Raw genomic sequence first — 17,886 nt, forward strand, 5'->3', positions numbered from 1 at the left:
GGTGGAGAGTGAAGAGGAACCCGCAGGAAAAACTGAGGCCCTGGAAGACCAGCACAATCTAGCCACGCCTTCCTCCCCACCTGTGCCTCCACTCTCCCTCTGATCACCGTGGCCTTCCAGCAGCTCCCTAGACGCCAAGCTCACTCACACACAGTGCATGCGCATTTTCTGTTCCTTCAGCCTTGAAGGATTTGGCACCTGAATCAGACCCCAATTCTGCCTCAAGGCTCCTTATCCTTCAAGTCTTTGTTAAGTGTCATCTTCAGAGAGCAGTTCTTCCCTCTACCACCAGCTTATAGAGTCCATCACAGCACCCCATGGATTTCGTTTATTGAACATTTCACGACTGGCTGCCAGGGCATCCGTCTCTTGGTTTACTTCTTTCTCCTCTAGATTCCCCATCACAGTTCCCTTTACCTGTTCCTTCTCTTCTCCCCACCACTTAATGTGGGAGTGCCCCAGGGCTCAGTCCTGGTCCCCCTCATGTCTGTCAACACTCCCTCCTCTGGCGGTCTCACCCAGTTGTACGTTATCCGTGTGTCAATGATTCCCAAATATTTGTATCTCCAGCTCAGACCTGGCCCCTGAACTCACACTCTTACGTCCAACTATCCATTTGATATCTCCACTTGGAGATCTAATACATTAAGATCCAAAGTCAATTTTCTCTCCAAAAACCTATCTTCAACCTTTTCTATCTCACTAGATATCAACTCCATTATTCCAGTTGCTCAGGCCAAAACCTTTGAGTTAGCTTAATTCTTCTGTTTCTCTCCTGCCTCACATCCCATCTATCAGCAAACCCTGACTACCTTCGAAATATATTTAGAATCTGACTACTTCCCTCTCCATTACTATCACCCTGATCCAAGTCACCAAACATCGCTTGCCTGGATTAGTCAACAGCCTCATCCTCCATCTCCCTGTTTCTACCCTTACCCACTCTCCTTCATCCATTCTCAATACCTTAGCCCGAGAGATTCTTTTAAAACATTAAGGCCTACATAATCGTTGTGCCTTCCTGACCTCCCCAAACGTACTTCTATTACCTCCTTCCACTCTTCCCCTCATTCACACTCTGGACTCTGTGCCGTTCCTCAAGCTCTTCAGGGACACTCCTGCTTTAAGGCCTTTGGCCATTGCCAATCCAAGATTTGGGACACTCTTCCTCCAGATATGTGCTTAGCCAACTCCCTCACCTCTCACCTCCTTCGATCTTTGCTCACATGTTACCTTTTGATGAGGTCTTCCCTGATCAAGCTACTTAAAAGTCAGCCGTGTTCTCCTTCCTTGTTCTATTTACCATTTTCCTCCATAGCATTAATCATCTTTCCATATACTACAATCAGGGTACCAACTCATCGTGGCTTACCAAGAACTTTCCTGGCTTTAGCACCCAAAGTCCCACATCCTGGGAACCCCCTCTCGGTCCTGAGCAAATCAGGACGAAGGTCAACCTAACTATAATTTACTATTTTTACTTTCTCTCTCTCTTCATGATACATAAAATCACTTCCACAGAGCAGGGATCTGTGACTGCTGTGTTCACATAGAACAGTGTTGGCACATAATAGGTGCTCAATAAATAGGGCTCAGCCCCTTGGTCATCACTACCCTAAACAGCCTGCTGCATGAAAGTCACCTAGCAAACTGGCGGAAAGTATTAGCTGTATAATTTTGGGCTCTTCAAAGTCAATTCCACTGAAACTTGAAACTGTGGCATTATAATATATGACAAAAAAAAAAAACTAGATACAAAAAATTTCCATATGCATACATGAATCATTTCTAACATCCATAAGCCAAGCCAGGATCTTCTCAACCCACTACTATTTTCAAAATAATCCACATGACACCCACACTACACATTTCACTTAAGTGGCCTAACTGAGAGAAGAACTTTGGACACCTCTCCTCTAGTCCTATAACTTCTACATAAAGCAGCGGTTTCTAGTACATGCAACTAAGACCTCCAGTACCGGAAACCCGCCAATTCTTACCTCCTGTGTAGAGAAAGGACCCAGACAGGCCTCCAAAGTAGATGAGAGCCAAATGCTCCAGTTTCAGAGGGGACAGGTAGTAGAGGCAAGCGGCACAGACACAGCCCAAAGTGTAGAGGAAGACTCCAAACCGAACAACATCCTGGGGCTCCAAGATTCGGTCCACCAGGGTCCTGTCATCACTCTTTTTGTGGTCAATACCCTTAGAAAAGTCATAGTAAGTGTTGACCAAATTGCCAGCCCCGTGCACAGCCAGGACTGCCACGGCACAACCCAGCAACAGTCTGGGGTCCAGAACGCCCTGAGATCTGTAGGCCAGGGCGCTGCCCAGGGCCACTGGGGTGAGTGAGGCACTGAAGCTCCAGGGCCGTAGGGCCAACACATAGGAGGCGCATTTCTGCTTCCAAGAGCGCTGGGGGAGCCTGTCCCTCTCCGGACAATCGTCCCCTGGCAGGTCCTTGTCCCCGGCTTTGGCCGTCTCTCCCGCCTGGATGCTAATCTTCTCCCCCGAGACCTGCGAGGCCGCCATGAATGCTGCACGTGGCTGAAATTAATGTGAATAGTGAGCCACGCACAGAACAGCGACTGCCGTGGGACGAGGAGGGACAGGGCGAGGCGGCCGGAGCTGACCTTTCTTTGGTTCCGCCCCGGGGCAGTGCTGAGGGGGCGGCGGGGCCCCGGGGCAACAACAAGAGGGCCTGGCACCCCACGAGGCCCGGTGGCACCGCTCGGACCTCTTGTCACCTAGACTAAGCGTGTCTTCGGACCCTAGCCGGGCGCTAGAGCCCAAAGCTGACGGAGGATACCGGGGCCGCCATCTTGTGCACCCGCCTCTGGAGGCCGGGCGGGAAACAGGGGCTGGCCGCGTGGGCCGGGTTGGGCTGGGTGGGGCCGAGTCCGGAACTGGGGGCGGAGCGGGGCGGGGAGGCGACGCTGCGGTCTACGCCTTCTCTGGCCGAGGATCCGCGCCCCGCAGCGGCCCCAGACTCGCTGGAAAGATCCTCGCTTGGCAGCACAAGCTCGGTCGCGAATGGTTGTGGCTTTCGAATTTACCAAGAGCTTTCACTCACCGAAATAGGACTCATTCATTTTTTCATGCAACGAGCATTTATTGAGCGCCTACCCTATACAACAAGCATTTATTGAGCACTAATTGTACACAGCAGTGGGAATAAAAGGACAAAAATCAGGGAGCACATTGAGGGAGGTGAGAAAGGTAAAGTTATCCCCCCTTTTTAAATGGGGAACTTGAAGTTTTCTATTGCGCGATTACCAATGTCATATACTGCCCTGCCTATCTTTTAATCCATATTTTAATTTATTCATACAAATAACTGCCCTCCTCAACCTACCAGACGGCCAGCTCTGTGTCTTGTTGCCAGCCTTCATTGCCCACCTTCTGGGAGCTTCCTAACTTCTTCTGACTGGAGAGAGCCAATTATTAAAATTTCTAGGAATTTTGTGAGCTAGTCATTAAGGACATCCATAATTAAAAATTAAACTTCACAAACTTACAATTAGATAAATTATATTAAAAACAAAGCTAACAAATACTCAAAACTCATTACTTCCTAATTCACTACATCTTACGATTTGTGCTCTTCGGGTTGTTTACATTTGTTGTATCTTCATTGTGGAAAAAACCATGGGCTCCTGCTCATCTCTTCCCAGCTTTTCATTCAATGTCATCCGTTGATAGTTTAAAATCTGCCATTGTACTAGTATTTATACCACACAAATCAGCAAATGCTTGCTAATTGTTTTGTTGATCATCTAGACTTAAGAAAGTGATGGGGAAAAATTAATAATGCCAATTAAACTTAAAAGTGTATCAACTCTGTAGCAGTTGTGAAGAGCATCAAAAATTTGAGAGAATATTCTTACAGTATTAGAAAAGTATTATCCAATTCAGCAAGGAAGGCTTCGTGCCATTGACAAACCAGTGAAGTTTCAAGCTATCTCTTATTTCACTTTCCTCTTACTCATTATCATAAAAGAAAAGACCAACCAACATTTATGTTGGAACTACACTCATTAGTCAATTGCAACCTGAAGGAGGCTACACAATATCAAAAAAAAAAAAAAAGCATACTATTAGAATCAATTGGCTATATGGAATTTATAATTAAAAGTGTATTTTGTATATTTTGTTATTTGTAAGTTATATGCTACACATCCTTTATATCAGTGAAAGTTATAAAACGCATGTAACATATATGTACACAGGACTGACAATGTAATTTTGGTGCCCAGTGCAAAATAAAAATGTGGGGTCCCTTACTGAAAAAGCATTAAGAATTTCAAGACAGAGCATTACAACTTCACAGGTGACAACAGCCATGAAGCCAGCCCTATGTATACATACATATCCCCCTCCCTTACCAGCTAGTTGGCTGTTAAACATTTACAACTTTAGCATTCAAACCCAAGCGTCCTATACTCCGAATCAGACAAGAGGAAGAAGCAGATATTTGTAAATCTGGCTCCATCACTTACCAACTCTAAGACCTAATCCTTCTGTCAGTTTACCCATGGTTAAAGTATAAAGTGGGAACAATAAAATCTACCTCATAGAAATACTCAGAAATAACAGCGACAGCATTTATTGACTGTTCACGTGTCATATAGTGTTGGAGGTACTTTACGTGTATTAGCGTTTAGCCCCCACGGCACTGCTTACCGAGGTACATATATTATAATCCTTCCAGTTCTATAAATAAGCAAATAGCTACATAAAGATTAAGTACTCATATAGTTATTAAGTGCTGGAGCTAAGTTTTAGATTCAGTTAGTTTGACTCCACCCTGCTTTTAACCACTACTCTATAATTTCCACCAAAACGCTGGATAATTTGTAAGTGTTCAATAAACATTAGTTTTATTTTAACATAATAAGAAAACGCTTTGTAAACTTAAAAAAGAGACCTACAAATGCACTGATTACTGTTGCTATAAAACCATCTTTGTTAATTAGAAAACAGAGTCTTATGATGTCTTACGGTGGCAAAATTTTCTGTTGCTGTTCTAAATGAAAATTGATCCCTTACAGAGATCAATTTGACACTATCCGTCAAACTACACATGCATTTGCCCTCCGACCCTGTAATCCCATTTCTGGGTATTTATTTTGGTATAGTTGCCAGGGAATAAAATTATATATGCATAAAGGAATTCATTGCTGCATCATTAGTAATAGCAAGAATTCGGAAACAACACAAATGTCCATTAATAGAGGACTAGAAAAATAAATTATGGTACCTCCATGTGATGGAATATTATGCACCTGTAACAACAAAAGAACAAGGAAGTTCTCTACTAAGATGAAAAGATCTCCAAGACATGAACATTTCTAGAAGTGCAGAAAGCGTATATAGTGTAACAAAAGAAGAAAATAAGTATGTGTTTATATTTGCTTGTATTTACATAAAGTATAGGGATACATAAGAAGAAAGTAAGTAAAGGGGCAGGGGTGGAGCAAGACTTTTTGTGATAAATGTAATTTTTATTTATTCTGAGATTTGAACGGTGAATATGTTACATATTCAAAAATGTTTAATGATTAAATATAGAGATATTTATATGAACACAAGTAGAAAATGTGAAATTCAGAGGAATGATTTTCGCAGAAGAATCAATGCAATGAAAAGACTCTCAGGTCCATAAAATGCGCTAGTCCGAAACTTTCGCATCTTTTGCTCTAGTAATTACAGGGCGCCAACACGGCTCACACACTCCTCTCAGAATTAAACAGGTCAACATCGCGAACCTCCGCCTACCGTCGCTTGATCCCATCGCGGGAACCAAACAGGGGACTACGAGGGTCCGCAACTCCGATGCAGAAGGGAATTATAGTAGCGATGCACCGGATGTGTGCGTGGAAGTGACTGAAGTCAACTCACGACCGATTGGTTCGCCCGAGAAGACCTAAGCTTCCTTTCGCCTGCCACTGGCCGCGTGGTTTGTCTATTTGAACAGTCCCCGCCCCCTGGAGAAGCCGGGTCCCGAAGCTTCACTTCTCTTTCATTACTATTGGTCTGTTTTTCAGTCCATCTTCATCTTGCGCCTGTCGATTGGTTCTTAGGACTAGGAGCGCGCCCGCCTTCCCTCCCGGCTCAGAGGACAGCGGGGAAGGCGGGTGGTAGGGCTGGGGGCCTGAAGCGGCGGCACCGGCGTTGGTGGCGGCAGCTGAGGCCTTGGCCGAAGCCGCGCGGTGAGTCTGGAGCCTGGCATCGACCCCTCCAAGGCAGCGGAATGTCCAGACCCACAGCCAGCCTGGTCTGTGGGGAGACGGGGGGTCCCGGGAAGCCGCGGTCCTGGGACAAGGGGTCCCCTCAGAGCCTGCCCCACAGACTTGGGCGCTGCCTGAGCCCTTGACCCCCACCCTGCGAGGTACTGCCTACCTCCTTCCGGACCCCCAGGAGACCCACGGACCCTTGAGCCTGCCGTGCGTCTCTGGCGCGGAGAAGGCCGGCCCTTTAGCTCCGGTACTGTCGGGGCGCCTTCGCATCTCCTTGCCCGTCCAGTCACCCCATCTACAGATTGTCCTCAGAAAGGACAAACGTCAGTGTCAGCCCCTTGCGGCCCACCCCCGGAGACCTCTCAGGGACCCCCGGAGCTGAGTTCTGTTTCGTCCTTGGGTTTCATCCTCTCTGCCTTCCACTCCCCCATTCCTAGTTTCAGCCACCCAACTTTAACTTCGGTAAGTCTGGGCCAAGTGCCTTACGGTATTTTGACTTCTAGTATTTTAATTGAATTCTCCCTGGAGCAGATGACCCGGGGGCCTTAGACTTTATAAAGGTGGGCCGGGTCTTTCCTGAGAATGGAAATTCCTTGCCAGTCTCCCTCCCTCCTCATCACAGAGGCGTGGTCACAAACTCTATGGCAGTTTTCTCATCAGGGATCTTAGGGTTTCCTCTCCCCTGAAGGATGACATTTCCTTTCCTTTGGCACTGAAGTATTTAAAAGCTTTTCAAAACCAATTATTCCATTTTTTTCCCTGGGCATCGCAGAGTCTTTCAAAAATAAGAATTTTGAAAAGTTAATTTTTCAATATCTCGACATACCTAGGATAAGTATATATATGTTACTCCCATAGCGGCTCTATTATGGCCACTTTGTTATGGTTGCCTGATTATTTGTATTTTCCCCTAGATCGTAAGCTCGTCGAGGGAAGGACAGTACCTAATTGAGGAATAAATGAATGATCTCAAGAACTAATCAGTCTCTTTTAGCATACGTTTGAAGTACTGATATTCTATAGAACTGCACTGTCCAATGCAATAACCACTCAGCTACGTGTGGCTTAGAGCAAGGGAAATGAGACTAGTCCAAATTGAGTTTTCCATAAGTGTAAAATGCACACTAGATTTTGGAGACTCGGAACAAGAAAGAACGGAAAATATATATCAGTAATGCTTTATACTGATAACATGTCGAAATGATATTTTGGATATACCGGGTTAAATAAAATGTATTAACTTCACCTTTTTCTTTTTGCCTTTTTCGATATGTCTACAAGGAAGTTTAAAATTACATTCGTATTATATTTCTTATTATATTTCTGTTGGACAATGCTACTATAGAATAATAATTTCCCTCTTTAAATTATTTGAGAAAAGGGGCAGTCTTAGGCATGTTTTATTCTCTACCTTCCCACCTCCATCTAGTACTTGGCACTGTGCCATGTACATACAGATAGTGATGTAAAATAGAATGATGATAGTAATAACTAACAGAACTCATTGTGTGTTCAGCACTGTTTTAAATACTTTTTAACATGTACTAACTTAATCCTCACATCAACCCTATGAGTTAGGTACTATTATTCACCTATTGCAGTTAAGGAAATAGACATTTTAAATATCCTTGCAGGGTATATAATTTTGGTCTGGATTCAAACCCAGATAGTTTGGCTCCACAGCCCACAATTTGACCCTCTTACTACGCTGCCTCTTTTAAACAGCAGTCATTATTGAATATGTCGAGGCTTTCTGCACGTTCCTCAGTGAGGTCTCCCTCCCTGACATGGACAGGGTGGATCTGTGTTGAGGAACTGGAGCCATAAATAAGTTCATTGCTATAGTTTGTTATACCCAGGATATTAAAGGAAGCTTTTCTTCAAAGGACTTCAGGGCAAGATGATTGGAACCGGACCTGCTGCCGCCACCACGGCCACCACCACATCTAGCAATGTGAGCATTCTGCAGCAGTTTGCCAGTGGCCTGAAGAGCCGGAATGAGGAAACCAGGGCCAAAGCTGCCAAGGAGCTCCAGCACTATGTCACCATGGAGCTTAGAGAGGTTGGGGCCTTTGTGATTTGGGGCCATTCATGGAGTATCTGGGCTAAGCGTCCCATCTCTGGTATAGATTTCTTTTGACAGCGAAGTGAGTTTCTGTTTTAGAAAGACACCCAATTTCACATGTCCATAGAACGTGCCGGTTCCTTTGCAGCAATTACACATTTCTGTGGCATTTCCTGTTTTGCGGTGACATTTTAGGAGTTAGCGTAGGGTCGATTGTTTTTAACTTTTTTTTTCTTTTTCCCACTGCATTCCAGACCTTAAATTCTTTCTCCCTGATAACAGTGGTTGGGATAGGTTTGAAGAGTTGGTAGCTTGGAGCTTTTTAAATGAAGACCAGCCTGGAGGTCAAGGACAGTGTCTTATTCATCCTTGTACCCTGGTACTAGGTAGAAAGTAAGACAGGAGGTGGCCTGCCATGGAGTATACTCAATAAGTATTCGTTAAACAGATGACTTGCAAGTTCAGTTACTCTACAGTTTAGAAACGGGCAGTAGTTTGGTTTGAACCACACCTGCTGGCTACCTCTCAGGTCTTAGTCTTTGGAACCACCCCACCCGCCACCATCAGGGAAACGTTAGAAGTTGTTCTGAGTACATCCTTCTTTACAGATGAGTCAAGAGGAGTCTACTCGCTTCTATGATCAGCTGAACCATCACATTTTTGAACTGGTTTCCAGTTCAGATGCCAATGAGAGGAAAGGTGGCATCTTGGCCATAGGTAAGAATAGAGTCTCTAGTGACAATAACAACTGGGAATAAAGGACTGCTCACCTTTGGTCCACTGTACCCCATGTCCGCTATTTCCTAGATGCTTAGTTCATATTTGTTTAATGAATTTTAAGGAGCCTCGCGGCTTTCAATGTACTTATTCAGTTATTCTAGCAGTAGTCTTGGGATGTCTGCAAAGCAGGTATTTTCAGATACGGAGTCTCAGAACCTTAATTAAGCAACTTTTCTAGGGCCAGACAGTGTGCCAGAGCTGAGACTAGAAGCCAGCTTCCTTTCCTCTATCCCGTGTAGCATTTTGCAGTTTCTGGTTTCTCTGTAGAGTGAAGTTTGGTATAGCGGGACTCCTGAATGGAAAAGTAGAGTTGGGGGTACAGTGAATAAAAGGCAGGTAATTCTCAACTCCCAGGAGCTGGTCGTCCAGCCTGTGATTTATTATTCAGCCCCCGTTTGTTTTCCTCTTCTTCGAGGAAACAAATTACATATACTAAAATGAGGACATTTTGTTTTATGTAAATAGTCCTTGCACAACTATCAGATGTATTGGTTAAAATGAAAATTATCCACATCCTACCGTCTGGAAGTTGCAGCCTGTACTCAAAATGAAAGGAAAGCCCTCCTTTCAAGGCAGCGTGCTTTCCTGGACAGCACGTGCCCATCCTCACCTTTTGCCTTTCTCTTTTCAGCCAGCCTCATAGGAGTGGAAGGTGGGAATGCCACCCGAATCGGCCGATTTGCAAATTATCTTCGGAACCTCCTCCCCTCTAATGATCCAGTTGTCATGGAAATGGCATCCAAGGCCATCGGTCGCCTTGCCATGGCAGGGGACACTTTTACCGCTGAGTATGTGGAGTTTGAGGTGAAGCGAGCCCTGGAATGGCTGGGCGCTGACCGCAATGAGGGCCGGAGACATGCAGCTGTGAGTGCCCGCCAGGGCTGGGGAGCGATGGCGCTGTATCGGGGTCCTTTACACAATGCGCTCAGGTCCCTGAAAGGCAGAGAATGAGAGGGGACACTCCAGGCAAAGGCACTGCGCTTCTCGATGGCCTTAGGTTCTGTCCTGAATTCCTTTCTCTCTTCACCCCGTGCTCCGTAGCCAAAGAGGAAACGTGAAAGTTCTCTTGTTGCTTGAGAGGCAGCCCGAAGTGCAGTGTTTATCCTGACCTCTGATTCTGTAGAATCAAAATCGCCTCCTAAGCAGAAGGCACCCCTCAGCCACAGCAAGAGAAGAAGCCACAGCCAAAAGGTTTACAGAGCCCCAGACAACTGTTCTATCTGCATGATCCCTTCAGCGTCTTTGGCAAGGCCTCTGCATGTACGGTGGGAATACGGAAGGACTAGGATTAAGAGAGGAGCGGGGGAATTAGGTACCTTCTCTGCCCGCTCCCCATGGGAGAATCAGTTAGCCTTTCTTGTTTATCTTTCAGGCATTTGTTCATTGGTTGGTACCTAGCCCACACTTCCTCTTTCCCCATTGGCTATTCTGCATTTGGGAAAGTGGTAGCTTCTTATCCAGCTCTTCTGGTGGCATATCCTCATTGCTTTTCAAGCCTTGTCATCCCTGAAAAAGGCCGGTTTGATGGGTGAGGATTTCAGGCTCTGAGATGGGGGAGAGTCTGTCTTTAAGAGAGAATTTGGGTGTGAACATGGTGGGGATCAGGCAATCAGTCAGATCCTTTCCATTCAGCTCCCTCTTTAAAAGGACAGAGTATGGTATGGGGGGAAGGACACACTTGGACCCTGGTTCAAGTCTTGGCTTTGCCACTTCCTAATTCCGTAACTGGGGGCAACCTCTGGTTTTTAGTTTCTTCCACTGTCAAATGAAAATAATAGCAAGATTAGTTATTAAGCAGGATTTTTTATTCAGTCAATACGTGTTTACTGAATACTTGCTATTTTCCAGGCACTCTTCTAGGCTGTCAGTAGAGCAGTATGCAAAACACGTCTGTCCTTCCAGAGCCTACGTCCTGACATTACGAGTATTCTATGTAAACACCCTAGGATCATGAACACTGAGGTGTTTGATCAATTTTCCTTTCCTTCCTAGAGCCCCAGAATTTCCTAGCTGGCAGAGTGGGCAAATCTGCTCTTTTCCTAATGTATATGGGCTCTCGGAAGCCAGAGGCTGTTCCTGAGAGAACAAAACTAATAATGGACGAGGTTCTCAGTGTGCCTTTTTCTCCTAGGTTCTGGTTCTCCGTGAGCTGGCTATCAGCGTCCCCACCTTCTTCTTCCAGCAAGTACAACCCTTCTTTGACAACATTTTTGTGGCTGTGTGGGACCCCAAACAGGCCATTCGTGAGGGCGCTGTAGCTGCCCTTCGTGCTTGCCTGATTCTCACTACCCAGCGTGAGCCAAAGGAGATGCAGAAGCCTCAGTGGTACCGGGTAAGGAGATGGGTTCATTCCAACTACCAGCAAAGCACATTTACATAAAGGATCACTGGGCCTCTGGGCAGTAACAGGCTCCCTTGCCACAGAGCAAGGTCATTTGCTTTGGTCTCAAACAGTTTTTTAAGCTCAGTTTAAATCAGCAGTTATTTTATTGTATTTCACTAAAGCAAAGATCCACTGATAGCCACACCATTATTTTATGTACCCTAAGAATGAAAACATGCCCTTTAAACTGTGACTCAGTGCCTTCTTATCAGTAATTATAAGACATCTCTTTTCAGAGATGTTAAAATGTGGAAAAATGGGTATCTCAGAAATGAAATTTGGTTGATACTAATTTAGAAAATGCCAGTTCTCTCTTCTCTAGTATCTTGAGTCCTTTGCTGATTGCTGCTGCCAAGAGAACTTACTAAGGAGCTTTGTACTACAAACAGAGCCCTGAACATGGGCTTGGAGACCTGGGTTCTAGTCTTGGCTTTGCTATGTGACCTGTGACAAGTTATGTAATTTCTTTGAGACTCTGGTTTTTTTTTTTTTTTAATCTTACTATTAAAATGGGATGGTAATGGTATCTGCCATATGGTATTGTAAGAGTTGAAGCTAAATTAAGCGCGAGAGCTTGATGCGTTAGTGTTGTTAATGATATGGGTACAAGGCACCGAGCAGGCATGGGAACACCTCTGGACCTTTGAATAGCTGGGGTTGGCCCGTGTTCTGTCTAACTCAGATGTTGATACAGGCATTCTGTATCTCTACATAGCATACATTTGAAGAAGCAGAGAAAGGGTTTGATGAAACCTTGGCCAAGGAGAAAGGCATGAATCGAGATGATCGGATCCATGGAGCTTTGCTGATCCTCAATGAGCTGGTCAGAATCAGCAGCATGGAGGGAGAGGTGAGAAGCGCTTCAGAGGGGTGTCCAGGCGTCTCATATGCCATTCTGTGAGCAAGACAAGGTGACATCCTTGTCCTTGTGGAACTGACATTTTATAGGGGAAACAGCCAATAACTAAATAACAAGATACTTTTAGATAGCAGCAAATTCTATGAAGAATTGGGATGAAGGGTAATTGAGGGGTCAGGAAAGACCATTGGAGCTGAGACCCATATGACATAAAGGAGCCAGCCCCTTGCAGCAGGCAGGAAGATCATGTTCCGGGCAGAGGCTCTGAGTTGGGAGCAAGTTTGACAAGTTCAAAGAACAGAAGGAAATGTGGCTTTGCACCCTGAGCAAGGGAGAGGGTGGGATGAGCCAAATCAGTAGGCCTCATAGTTCTCGGTAAACACTGGCATTTACTCTCATTGCAGGGCCAAGCACTGGAGTTGTGTATACAGGGAAATGGTGATTCATTTTTAACCGTGGATTGGCTCCTGGGGGAAAGCTTGTAGAGAGGCAGGAATGAAAGCAGGGAGACCGATTAGGAGATGGGTTAGCGCGAGAAGCTGCTGCAAAGATGGATTTAAAAGTATAAGGATTTTATTAGGGAAATGGGCTATGAGAGAAAATGTGGAAGAAGCTGGGGAACTGTCAGATCTCAATACATATCTAACCCTGAGGGAACACGAGTGGAAGCAGAGCAGGACGAAGCATCCTGGTCTACTGTGCAAAGCTGGCACGGGCTCCTCAGGCCAAAGTAGGCCGTCGGAGGAGGCCCACCTTAGCATTCCTGATGTGCTCTGTTGCTGGCTAGGAGCCACCTGTGGAAGGTATGGCCTTGGCAGAGATATGGCGTTAGATTTCAGAGTAGTCACTGGGGTCCTTGTGGTCGGAGGTCGCGTTCCCATGGCTGCCACAGGAGGCTATTCCAGTAGTGTGGGCGAGCCATGGTGGTGGCTTCAACTAGCACTGGCAGTGTAGACACTGGGCAATAGCTGGGTTCAGGATGGGTTCGGGAGGTAGAGCTCCATCTATGAATCTCCCTATGGGGAGCTGATTGGTATGAAATTTTACCCCAGGGCTTCCTGCTTTAATAGACCCAATAATTGTTTGGTAATGGCCATGCCCTAGATGTGGGGCAGCACATGCTGCCATATGTGTAGAGCTAGAAAGATCCGGCTTGGAATCCCATCTCTATACAATGTGACTTGGACAAATGACTTTACCTTCTTTAGCCTCGTTTCCCTTACTTTCACAGGGACTCCTTACCTCGCTGAGCTCCTGTGAGGTTTCTAAATACATGTGCAGTTCCAGCGCAACACCTGATGCACAGTGGGAATCCCATAAATGGTAGCGCTCAGAGATTCCCACCCAAGTATAATGGCCCAGACAGCCCTGGAATCTTCGTTTCCTCCCAGTGAGACAGGACAACATCACCCAACTCATAGACTTGAATGAAATGCATGGTTATATTACTTTGTAAATTATCAAGAATTATCCAGATGCATGGTAATTTCATAATACTGTAGACCAGCTACATTATGTCTTAAGAGCTAGAGTAAGGCAGCATGAATAAAACATGACATTCTAGCCGGGGGAGACAGATAATACACAAATATGTAAAAACCTAAAGTGGATCACACAGTGATGAATGCTATGGAGAAAAGTGGGGCAGGGAAAGGGAATAGGGGATGTCAGCATGGACTGAGGATTGCATTTTCAAACATGGTGACGTTTGAGCACAGTCATGAAGAGATAGGAAAAAAGCTATACAAGTACCTGGGGGAGAGCATTCCAGACAGCTGGTTCTGCAAGCTCAGGGGCCCCCAGGCAGGAGCACGTTGCTTTATTTGAGGAGCAGCCAGATTGTTGTGGCCCGGCGTAGTGGGAGGGAGAAGGTGATGGGAGATGGGGTCGGAGGGATACCTGGGGCCGGGACGGGACACATCATATAGGGTCTCAGAAGCCACTGTATAGACTTTGTCTGCGAAGTGCGAGGCGACTGGTGCGTTTTAAGCAGTGGAGTGATATTTAACTCGTGTTTCAAAAGGGTTGCCGTGGCCACGGTGTTGAAAATAGATTATCAGGGGGGCAAGGGCTGAAGCCAGGAGTCTAGTTAGGTGGGATCTGCAGCAGTCTCAGCAGGGAAGGTTTGTGGCTTGGGCTACAGTGAGACCTGTGAAGGTGCAAGAAGCGGCTGGATTCTGATTTTGCTATTTGGAAGTCGATGGGGGAGAAAGATGAGTCGAGGTTTTTGGCCTGAGCAACTGGAGAGATGGAGTTGCCACTTATTAAGATGGAAAGATCGAGATAGGAGGAGCAGGTTTAGACCTGCTACAGGCTAGAAGGGCGGGAGTTTGCCTTTAAACATGCCTGTTGGGAGTCGAGCAGAGATATTGAGTAGTTCTCGGGAGAGGTATGAGTGAGAGATACGCATTTGGGAGTTGACAGCAGGTGAATGCTGTTTCAAGTCCTCAGACCGGAGGAGAACCTCAGGGTAGAGAACAGCTACTGTGGTTGGAGAAGAGCTAGGGCCTGAGAACCTGGGGCAGGAGACGAGCGATGGAGGGAGACTGAGAAGGGAAGGGGGCAGCAGGGAAGCTCGGAGTCCGAGAAGCCAAATGAAGAAAGAGTTTCAAGGAGGAGGGACTACTAAGTTGGATCAAATGCTGCAGATAAGTCAAATAAGATGACGACTGAGAACTGACCATCAGATTTAGCAGCATAAGAGTCAGTTGGTGACTTTGACAAGAATAATAGACAAGATTTTTCAAAAAATAAAAATATCTGTCGAGAAACGTTTAGAAGTTTAGAAAATTGTTTTATATCCTTCCCATTTCACAATGTTGGAGGGTGAAATGTTAAGCAGCCCTTCGAATAGGGAGTAAATGTGGGCTCTGCACTAGTCGGCTTATTGCACACCTCCTGTGGAATTGCTAGGATTCTGAGAAAGTTGTTTGCCTAAGTCGTTTCTACTAGAGTTTCTGGCAAAGAGAAGGAGAGCAGACTGTTGACAGGATGCTGGCCTGGGGCTGCCCCACACCTCTGCAAGAGGCTCCACTGCTATGATCTTAGGTCCGCAGGCACAGCAGTTTGCAAGTCAGCTTTCCCAAACCAACTTGGCAGGGCGGGCGGCAAGGTCTTGGCGGCCAGCCCCCTGCTGCTGCTTTATCGTACGGTAGGTGGTGCTCTTCTGCTAAAGCTCGAATAAAATCAGGCCACCAGCAAGGTTCTGGGGAAACATAATCCCAAAGATGCCTAGAGACCACCCTCCTCCACGTTGGAAATAGTTGCGTTTCAGGGTCAGGCAAGTGCGTTGCTCTGTAGACTCCCCGGTGCCTGGGCAAGTGCTGCTTGTAAGTAAAGGTGGATTTTTTTCCCCCATGTATGTAGCGCCTGAGGGAAGAAATGGAGGAAATCACACAGCAGCAGTTGGTACATGACAAGTACTGCAAAGATCTCATGGGCTTCGGAACGAAACCTCGTCACATCACCCCCTTCACCAGTTTCCAGGCTGTACAGCCCCAGCAGTCAAATGCCTTGGTGGGACTGCTGGGGTACAGCTCTCACCAAGGCCTGATGGCATTTGGGGCTTCCCCCAGCCCAGCTAAGTCCACCCTAGTGGAGAGTCGGTGTTGCAGAGACTTGATGGAGGAGAAATTTGATCAGGTAGGTTCCAGGAGGCCCGCTCCCTCTCTCCCAAGCTTCACACCTCCTTTGTCTTCGCCAACCCCATATCCTTCCTCTCTCAGGTGTGCCAGTGGGTGCTGAAATGCAGGAATAGCAAGAACTCGCTGATCCAAATGACAATCCTTAATTTGTTACCCCGCTTGGCTGCATTTCGACCTTCCGCCTTCACAGGTGAGGATGTTCATGGACGACGTCATTACCCAGTTAAGAGTAGTTAAATGGAAGTGGTTGCAAAAAGCCACTTCTGCATCTCATTTGAAGCAACACCAACCAGGGGCTAGTGTCTGGTTTCTTTGCCTCACGCCCAGTTTCTGTGGTTTCCAGTTCAGGTTTTCCACGGATGTCTCAGGCAGTCCTAGAGCCAAGCGAGTCCTCGTGTAGGAATGAACTAAAAAGTTCATCAGTGGACTGAAAAGAGACCAAAGGAAGGGCAGCTTCATTTTAGATTCTGCAGTGGCTCTCTGCGGGCCAGGGAGGATTTGGTGGCTGTCCTACTTTTCCCCCGAGGTCACCGAGATATCTTACCGCTTATAGGAAGGAAGGGCTGGATGTTTCAGAGGCAGGTTTCATGGCTGACAGACTGTGGGTTCCCATGTTCCTGCCCCGTTCTCACTGGGCAATGGGAATTCCTGGCCCCCGTAGGTGGCCCAGTTCAGATACTGGCTTCTCCCTGACGCCTTCCTGGGTTACTCCAGCCGGAGGCATCCCTTTTCACTTCCATCTGAGCCTCAGCTGTGGAAAGTCTTGAGCGTCAGACTTGGGTTGAACAAATCCTGCTTCTGTCCGTAGCTGAGGTTCTGGACAGGTTATTTGACCCTCCCCGACTTGTAAAATTAGAGTGACAATCCCTGCATCACAAGATGAATTGTATTAATGCCAAGCACCTACTCTCAGTGCCTGGGACAGAGTCAGCCCCAGGAAAGGGAAACCACTACTACGTCATCATTGCCTCTCGCTACTTCAAATCCATTTCAGAAATAAGGTAAAGGTGAAGATTACAGTAATACTCTAGTCACTTGTTCACATTTATTGTCCTTGTTTCTTGTCCATAGTCGCCGAGTGTAGAGGCCCCCGTCCCCGACATCTCTTTGTTCTTCGCAGCGGTGCGTGTTGCATCGCCTGTGATTAATAAGCATTCAGGACCAAATAAGAGCCAGGAGCGTAAGTGGAAGGCCAGCCTGACCCTCAGCAGATGCCATTCCCTAGCACAGACTCATTTCACGCCACCCGTGAAGCAGGAGAAACATGTAGCTGTTGAGCTGTTAAATGTGCTGTGTGTGAGAATAGAACGTGTTGAGTAAGCATGAGACAATTAGCCACATAAAATCACTGAACAAGAGAGAAATGACATAATGAAAATCACCCATAGTTTTTCAGCTTTCCATTCTTCCCACCTGGTACCCAGCAGCTTTTCTCTTTCTTAATGACCAAACATACCCCTGTTCAGTAGAGCTTTAAATGATCTTGGGTTGAAAGTCTGTGGTTCAAAAAAAAAAGTAATAACTAGGCGAAATTTGATCAAAGTCTGGCATGTTGGGGAAGCAGTTACCCCAGTAAGTTCAAAAGGCTGCCTAGCAGCAGGATACAAAGGCTCGGAGGGCCCCTTGCTTTATTCTTTTGATGTAGGTTTTTGTTGTTTTATCAAATAATGTACAAAAATATGCCATTGACATTCAGCCTGGACAGCTTCCATATATATGTGCCTCAACAGGAAAGTGCCATTTGTTTAAAGCGCGCAGTTCAGAAGTCAGTCCTCAAATTTCCTGATGACATATGTTTCAGGAATATCAAAAATACCCTACGATGGGGCTTGAATTTCTAACAGTGTCAGATTCCTATTCTCTTAGGATGCTAAATCCAGAAAAGGAAATTGTCCTCTTGACTTAAGCTCACTTCCTGC

The 17,886-nt window shown here is 46.2% G+C and overlaps 2 protein-coding genes across 5 annotated transcripts in view; one reads left to right on the top strand and one right to left on the bottom strand.

Annotated features, from left to right (window-relative positions):
- Positions 1–2,845, bottom strand: part of UBIAD1 (UbiA prenyltransferase domain containing 1) — a 39,679-nt gene extending 36,834 nt beyond the window's left edge. For all 3 annotated transcript variants that reach the window (XM_015591291.2, XM_015591292.2, XM_006914359.3), the window contains exon 1: positions 2,001–2,845. In XM_015591291.2, coding sequence (XP_015446777.1) covers positions 2,001–2,529 — 529 coding nt within the window. In that variant the 5' untranslated portion in view covers positions 2,530–2,845. The remainder of the gene's footprint in view (positions 1–2,000) is intronic.
- A 3,211-nt stretch (positions 2,846–6,056) lies between these two features.
- MTOR (mechanistic target of rapamycin kinase) overlaps positions 6,057–17,886 on the top strand; it is a 110,049-nt gene continuing 98,219 nt past the window's right edge. Inside the window, exons 1-8 of one of the 2 annotated variants that reach the window (XM_006914361.3) lie at positions 6,057–6,209; positions 8,123–8,298; positions 8,910–9,018; positions 9,713–9,945; positions 11,213–11,413; positions 12,180–12,314; positions 15,690–15,965; positions 16,049–16,157. In XM_006914361.3, coding sequence (XP_006914423.1) covers positions 8,137–8,298; positions 8,910–9,018; positions 9,713–9,945; positions 11,213–11,413; positions 12,180–12,314; positions 15,690–15,965; positions 16,049–16,157 — 1,225 coding nt within the window. In that variant the 5' untranslated portion in view covers positions 6,057–6,209; positions 8,123–8,136. The other variant, XM_006914362.3, reaches the window with a different exon arrangement.

The sequence above is a fragment of the Pteropus alecto genome, unplaced genomic scaffold (genome assembly GCF_000325575.1).
Source record: "Pteropus alecto unplaced genomic scaffold, ASM32557v1 scaffold125, whole genome shotgun sequence".
Classification (NCBI taxonomy): domain Eukaryota; kingdom Metazoa; phylum Chordata; class Mammalia; order Chiroptera; family Pteropodidae; genus Pteropus; species Pteropus alecto.